Source organism: Saccostrea echinata, unplaced genomic scaffold (genome assembly GCF_033153115.1).
Source record: "Saccostrea echinata isolate AGI-Se365-2 ecotype Australia unplaced genomic scaffold, CSIRO_AGI_Sech_v1 ptg000054l, whole genome shotgun sequence".
Taxonomy (NCBI): Eukaryota; Metazoa; Mollusca; class Bivalvia; order Ostreida; family Ostreidae; genus Saccostrea; species Saccostrea echinata.
Window position 1 is genome coordinate 52,641,600 of NW_026889803.1, and position 8,554 is coordinate 52,650,153.

Below are 8,554 nucleotides of genomic sequence, written 5' to 3' on the forward strand. Positions count from 1 at the left end.
TGATAGGCTTTCATTTTCGTAATGAAATCCTTTATTGCGATTCTTCAGCCACCATTTTTGGTATGTTTATATCAGAGATCTGGAAGTCGTCAATCTTCATAATCAGCTTGTACAAGGTTCTTAATATCACAAGGATCTAAAATTTATTTTTATTGATTTTCTGTTGATGTTTGTCCATTCTTGTTATACAGCATAACACCCTAACTCACTGATTGTACCGCCCTGTTGAAATAGTAGATTACACTTATTTAATAGCCTACATAACATTACTGCATTGCCTTACTCAATATACTTGTATCTCATTTGGATTAATTAATTTCTTTTCAGATAACATGGAACAACCACATGTAACTAATACATTTAGAATTCTCGTCAATCCCGAGTAGATGACAGAGTAATGGAGGATAATGTACAAAGAGTTAAATTTAACATCAGAGGCAGGACATTCGAAACTTTTGCTTCAACAATAAATAATATTTCGAATTCGAAACTTGCAAAACTGACACGTGATCACACATCATATGACACAGAGAAACAGGAATATTTCTTTGACAGAGATCCCGAACTCTTTAATGTGATCTTGAATCTTTTGGTAACTGGGAACTTACATGTCCCGAAGCATATCTGTGGAGCATTGCTACGAGACGAGTTGAGTTTTTGGGAGATCGAGACTGGAAACGTCAGAGAGTGTTGCTGGAGGCAGTATTTCCAACACGAGGATGATATGGCAGTTTTAAACGATCTGATTCAACACGAGGATTTGAAAAATTCTTGGACAGAGTGCGAGACAGTTAAGGAGAGAGTTTGGCTAATCTTAAATAATCCCGGATCTTCAAAACTCGCAAAGGTACCTTTTCAAATACTGTAGAATTTGCAATTTATATTAGTATTACTTTAATATCGTGAAATGACTCGTAGACGTCAAAATTCGCGAGTGAACCGTTGATCAAGAGATTTTACAAGTATTTCGGTAGCGAGTTATCTTATTTTTCGAGAGGCGCTTCTCGCAAAATAAGGCAACGATTAATATTCCTCGAGTATATATATCTAGGATTCTACAAAACAAATCTATTTTAGGCAATTTATTTCATTCGAAACACTTCTTATATTTTCAAGTATATCACATAAATTTCTGACTAAAAATCTACCAGAGTATTTTAATACAGTTTTAAAAATACCAGGTTTATTAGTTCACAAGCTACAGATAATATTTTTTGATAAATTAAAATCTGTTTTATCAAATATAGATTCTTGAATGTTCAATTTTATAATAGTTCATACCCCCCCCCAAAAAAAAAAAATACCAGCGATAATGTAAATCTACAGTACTAGTTAGTTAAACTGTGACAATGCTACTACAGAGAACTATATCATAGGCTATTTAGTTGTTCGACTATATCAGATCAAGAAAAAAATATGGAGGATATTCAATGTTGTGTTGTTGGATATGGAATTTATTTCATGAGTGGGACAGAATTCTTTGATATTTTCATGAGTGCGAAGCTCGAGTGAAAATATAAAAAGAAGAAGCAATGTCTCACAAATACTAGTAAATCCCATATCCAACTACAAAATATTGAATTTCTGTTTATTACATATATATTTGAGTATTCGATCCTTTCCCATACCATGTGTTCTACTTCAAAATGTCCTGTCAAAAACTGTAAAACCTGTGACATTTGATAACTAGCTCTTCGTTTTCTAGTAATCTTACTGGACAGAGTTTCTATACCAAAATTTGGGAAAATCTGAATTGCAAATCTTCTTACGTTGTCGACGGAATAGAATGTACCATTTGTGTGTTTATTTATGTTGGTGAAACCAACGGTTCACTTAATTTGTGTGCTTATTTATGTTGGTGAAACCAACGGTTCACTTAATAAAAGAATATCGTGGCATAGATTTCAGATTAACAACAGGGACCAGGAGCTTTTATACAAGCATTTTAATTTACCTGGCCATTCTATTGTGTCAGTAAAAGTTAGAATTCTAGAAAAAAATTACCATCATACTAATAGCCTATCACTGAGTACACCTTTCCGTAGACAACGAGAAGAATACTCAGGCCCGTAGGAAGCAATTTCAGTTGGGGGGGGGGGGGGGCACAGTCATACATTATTTAGTTGGCACTACCAAAAATTTCCTGACAAGCAAAAAAAAAAAAAAGGTCATCAGGCGTTTTTATTGAGGGGGCACAAACATATAGTATCCGCGACACTTGGCAAGGATGAGCCAGGGAACCAGGCTACTTTCATTCACTGCTACCTTATGTAAATAAAAAATTAGGCCTTCATCACATTCGTACCAAACTTTTCTCTGTCCCTTTTTAAGTTTTGAATATTCTATTTGTAAAAGTCAAGGAAAGTCCATATTTGGATTCCTCCACACCAGAATACAGGCTCGGATCTGTGGTTATGGAGATTGCAAATCATAGACTTTTTTAACCGCCATGTTTTACGAAAGAAAATACAGCTAAATCTACCTGTTTTTTCCTTAATCTTCAATATGCCTACAAAGGAATTGACGCGGTTAATATAACTAATATTCTTAATCACAAAAGGGGTCCGGTCTAATTGAAGACTACAACCTGTATTTCCTATAAATATACCTCGACTTTTTAATTACAAGAAAACTTAACAGAGCCTGAATATTGAGCATCTGAAACATAATCCTCCATCGTGTTCATGTTCTTCTTCACCCTACAACAATAGTCCTGCTGGACACGTCATTGCTGGTGACGTAAATATAGTTAATAATGAGGACCTTAAATCACTTATTTTAAAAGGGCCAAAATTTAGGGGCCCCGATCTTTCAACTGGAATCATAATTTTATAAATATTACAAATTCTGTGGAAGATTACGCCAGGCGATGGGCCAGACATGAAAAAGAATACCTTGACACTTTGTCAGAATGGATTAAATGTATCAGATATATGTTAAAATCTCGCATTAAGCGATTGAGGGGCAATATGAAAACCATCTATCCTTCTGTGTTCAATAATTCAGAGGTGAAAAAAGAATTAGACTACACGAAAGTATGTACTGGTCCCAGCTGAGAAAGCAGGTAACAACATTGTCTTTGTTTGTAAGGCTCATTATTTTAATTGTATTTTAGAAGAACTGGGATTTAATTCTACAAGTGGTAATCCAACTTAATTATACCTAAGGAGGAAATTCTTCAAAATCCTATGTCAGTTTTGAATATTTTTAATATTCACAACAACCAAATTGAATTTGAATTACCATATTTATATTTGATTCCGAAACTTCATAAAACTTCTTACAAACAAAGATACATAGCGGGTTCCAGTAAATGTTCTACCAAGCCTCTTTCTTTACTCGGTGTGTTCCCCGAACGGCTACTCGCCAAAAAAAACAAGTAATTATCACACTCAATTAAGGGGCCCTCTAAGGGGTACAGGTAGACTTACCTGTGTTTACCTGGATTAGCAATATTTGATAAATCAGATTAAAATCCATTCAATTCAAAGACTTTTTTTAATTTTCAGAATTCTACTATATAAAAGGAAAAAAAAAATAGATAAAATTAAGATAAATCAGATAAATTCATTCAATTTCATTTTAATTTAGAGATTTTTTTTAATTTTCAAAACTCTAACGTGTAAAAGAAAAAAAATGCACAAAATTAAGATCCTTTGTATGATTGTACTTAAAATAAAAAAAAAAAATTGTACCTTTAATATTATTTTTTCCAAATTATTCAATAGTATTGATGGAAAATTTACATATAATTATTTATAATTATATTTTTAAAAAAAATCATAAATTATTTTTTCATAAAATTAATACACACACATAAATTATCTATAAATTTCTCTATCCGAGAAGTGTTTCCGGACATCACAACCAAGGGATGTTTTTTTCACTTCACCCAGGCTATTTGGCGAAAAGCTCAACAGACAGGACTACAGATCCCCTACAAAGATGACGACAACGTAAAGACCTTGGTTAGAAGAGCAGCAGTTCTTCCCCTTGTTCCCCTGGACTGTATTGAAAACGTTTGGTTCAGAGCCCTGGAAGACAGAGATGAAGCTGACCTCACACAAGCTACAGCATCCTTCACAGACTATGTAACAGAACAGTGGGTTAACGGTAACAGACTTTTATGGAATCATTTTGGAATAGAGGGACCACGGACCAACAACAGCCTTGAAGGATGGCACAGCACGCACATCCCAACATCTTCATCGTCGTAAAGATGTTCAAAGATATACAGAATGCTAAACAAATTCAAAAGATTCAGAGGGAAGCCGGCGGGACCATTAGACCTCCAGCAAAAAAGTATGCAACTATAAAGAGAAGATTGCAGTTACTGAAAGAAAGGTACCAGGATGGCATCATTGACCTTATGGCGTACGCAGACTCTGCATCTGAACTACTTCACCTAGGATAGTGATCCCTTAGTTGTGACTAAATAAATTGTAAATATTGTAAATTTGTGTGGTGTGAAAGTGAAACAGTGCTTTTTTACTTATTATGAAATATGAAGTTTGTTAAATAGTGCTGTTAAACAATAGAACTTCAAGACAATTTAAAGTAAAAAATCTGTTTAATTCTTAATTTTACTATGTTTTGTGCTTGTAAAATAATTTATTTAAAAAATTGTACACAATATATATATATCTAAACTTCTGCTAAAATAAAAAAAAAACTTCATTACAAATCCATTTTATTTTATTTTGTTTAAAGTAACTTAAATTCTGGCAGATTATTCATACAGGTAAGTCTACCTGTACCCCTTAGAGGGCCCATTAATTGAGTGTGATAATTACTTGTTGTTTTTGGCGAGTAGCTGTTCGGGGAATAAGCCCTTCACTCCTCACTAAAATATTAACATCAGTGAAGGAGACACTTCAGGGGTACTGTGCAACAATATATTTGAGAAGTGATGTAAATCAGATGTGGATACTTAAAGATTCCAAGGAACTTTTAGAAAATTTGAAATCACAAAATTTTTCCAAAATCAATAACATAAAAATTTACAACTTTTCAACTCTTTATACAACCTTTCCCCATGAAAAATTAAAGTCCAGGCTTTTTGACATCATTAACAGCTGCTTTTTCAATAAAAATGGCACTCGTTAATTTACTTACCTTGTCATTGGTAATTTGCAAATTAAATTATTTTGTTAAAAAACATTCTGATTGTACACACAAGATGCTTGAGTTTCTGTTTGACAATATCTATGTGTTTTTTGGAGATCAGGTCTTCCATCAATGTGTTGGAATCCTCATGGGTACTAATTATGCCCCTTATTAGCAAACCTATTTTTGTAATCATATAAAGCAGAATTTATTTACTTTTCAATCGTCAACTTCCCTTACTTATGCAGCAATATACCCTCAGCACCTGCATATGAGATTTATATTTCGCAGTTGATTCGATACGCAAGAGCATGCACTTCGTATGAACAACTTTTAAAACGAGGTAAAATATTGACAAGTTGATGAAACAAGAATATCAACAGTCTCGTTTAAAGTCATCATTTCGTAAGTTCTATGGTCGAAACAATGACCTTGTTAGCAATACAATCTATCATTAAGTCATATGCTGACTGACGTTTTCCAAACTTATTGTTAGGTCATTATTTACACACTGAATTGCCGACGGATTTTTCCGTTATTTACCGATGATGACAAGGAGCACACGCGGGTGTAACCGGTCGGCAGGGGATGCTCTCTCCTCCATGGCACCTGATCCCACTTTTGATGTTGTTGGAGGTCCGTGTTTGCTCTGCTCCCGATTTGTATTGTTTTAATGGACTTTGAGTTTGAATACTCTTCGTTATCTCGATATTTCATCTTGTTAGGTTTTCCTTTTGCCACTATCATTTTTTTAAGTGTCGTAGGCTGTGTTGTCATGGTGAGTTGCTGTGAGCTAAGCGATGGGACATTGAAAACTGTAGAAATAATATTAACAAGAATTTGCAGAAACTGGTAATTTTAATAAGTGTGAGGATGGTTTATTTACTCTCACTATTTTATAACGGAGTATTTTCTTTATAACATATATATTAGTGAAGAGAGTGAATATCTCGAGTTTTGCCGCACTTCTGATAGTTTTCACTGGAAAAATATCACTTTGATATTTTTCACTGTAAATAATTTCACTTTCAAATATATCACTTTTATTCAGTGAATAAATTACAGTATTTCACTTTTGAAAATGTAATAAATTGAATCATGCTTTGAATGACTTACGCGCAAAACTTTCTAAAGAGAAAGGTATCTAAAGGTAACGGTTGATTAGACAGGCAGCCTCATCGAACGATGCCGGAAATAATCGCGGGCCACCATGTTGGTTACCACCTGACACCAAATCATAGACATTATTTCTTAAATATAGAATCACTTTGGTATATGGACATATGCACTCTTATTTATTTAAATTATAGTTACTGGGGTAACCAGTCTGGTTCATAAAAAAAATAAATCCATAGAAAAATGTTCTCAATATCAAAGTTACACATTGGCGACAAAAAGGAATTCATGATTTATAAAAATATATATATTTTTTTAAATATTTATTTTTCAACAAGAAATACCAGGATAATACAGTTGAATATTACGTTTTATAGATTGATTTTGACAATATTATTCAGAGTGGAAGTTTCTCTCTTTGCAGACCTGGTACTGCCTATACCTATGTGTGGTGTTTCTGAGTATCGTGATCTTCTGTATTTGGAACATTCAGGATCTCCGTACAGACTTGTATGTATCTGAAATCATCACACATCACTACCCTGACATACACCTCTCCGGGAACGACAAACTGACCACTTTAATCCTCACTGACCCTGTTCCAGCTCTATTCGCGTTGGAAACCGGGTGTCTGTTATTTTTCATGGTTGAATGGAGCGTAGGGTTCTTTGTATGTCCCAATAAAAGAGAGTACCTGTCGTCATGGACCCACATTGTCAGCTTTGTTCTTGTATTTGCGATGTTAATGAATTTTGTTATGGAGTTTTTCAAGTCAATCCTTGCGGAAAATGAAGTCGCCCGATGGTTCTATTTTATTTTTAAAGCCATAAGCATGGTTCGATTGCTCCTCTTCATTCGCCTCGCCCGTCGTTTTAGCGCATTAAGAGTTCTTCTCCTTGCCATAAAACACAGTCTCTTGGAACTGTTGTTGATGGCTATCACGTTTTGTATTGGAATGTTATTCTTTGCTACGTTGATATACTACGCTGAGATTACAAATACCAATTCATTCTCGAGCATTTTCATTTCAATGTGGTGGGCTATTATCACCATGACAACTGTTGGCTATGGAGATGTATATCCCACTTCCATTGCGGGTTATATTGTCGGAGTGTTATGCGCGTTATCTGGCCTTTTGTTATTAGCCATGCCAGTAGCAATCATCGCATCTAACTTTTCCGAATATTATAGTCAAAACAGTTTTCATCAACGATTTCTAAAACTCCAAAAAGAAAAAAAGACCACGGATATTAGTCAAATAAATAAAGTTCACCCGCATAAGAATACAAAAATTGAAGATGTAAATTCAAATAACCATTGAGTGTTTGTGTTGCTGGTGTAATATATGTATGTAATGTTGTCTTTTTTAAAAGTTAAAAAAAGTTTATGTTTGTGTAATATTTGCATTTTAATCATGTTATTACTATATATGGACAATAAATATGAATTTACTAACGATAAAAAGTCATGAAATTTCGGAAGACGAAGTATCCCTATGGATTTTAAAATCTGCAGTTGTAATAAAGAAAAAGAAAAATTAATTTTTGTCTATTTTGTCAGAACTATACGTATATTTGTATTTATCGGCGTTATTTTGTGTATTCCTTCTTACTTTGGGGAGGGGGGGGGGGGGAATTAGTTCAAAGTGCACTCTTGACACAGAGTGCCCATATACAATTTTCTAAATGTGAACTTGATCTTGCCAATATAATTTGCTTAAAAAAACCTCTGGTAGTAAGTAATCTTTGAGTGAAATATCTAGAGACATCCAATGTTTCTCCATTAGAGCGTTACGGACCTAACATGAATTCTTTCTCTCTTTCTTTTTTTTTATACTATCGACCTTTAACTCGCCAGAATGAGGTTCAAGGTTATGACATACCCTCAGCTCAAAGTATTTTTGTTGGAAGTACATGTATCATCTTCCAATACCTATCCCTGAGAGGTTATATGAACTGATAACAAATTTTGTACATTGTTTCTGCTAGTGACTTTGAACTTACAGAATGACCTTGGGTAAGGTCATGACACATATTCAGGACATAGGTAATATTTGTGTGAAAAATGAACTTCCAATGTTTTCCCATTAGAAAGGATGACTGCACTTAAGGACATGCGAAAATTGCGACAAAATAAACTTTCAAAACAAGCATTTTTCTTTTAATTGCACAAATGGTCAACATCTAATCTACAACTTTATGTAATTAAATTAAATAAAAGTACGTATTTACGAAGTACGAAGCTGTTTTCTAAGGCGGGGGTCATCACAATTCCTTGAATCTCCGTACGATAATGAGGACGCCCACCTTTTCACTGACTTTATACATAGTCA

General features: G+C 34.0%; 1 protein-coding gene across 1 annotated transcript; it reads left to right on the forward strand.

Moving 5' to 3' along the window:
• The first annotated feature begins 348 nt into the window (after positions 1-348).
• Positions 349-7,609, forward strand: LOC133206036 (potassium voltage-gated channel protein Shaw-like). Its single transcript, XM_061341943.1, has 2 exons — positions 349-847; positions 6,647-7,609. Exons 1-2 carry the CDS (start codon positions 398-400, stop codon positions 7,541-7,543), a joined length of 1,347 nt encoding a protein of 448 aa, XP_061197927.1. The 5' UTR covers positions 349-397; the 3' UTR covers positions 7,544-7,609.
• The last annotated feature ends 945 nt before the right edge of the window (positions 7,610-8,554 follow it).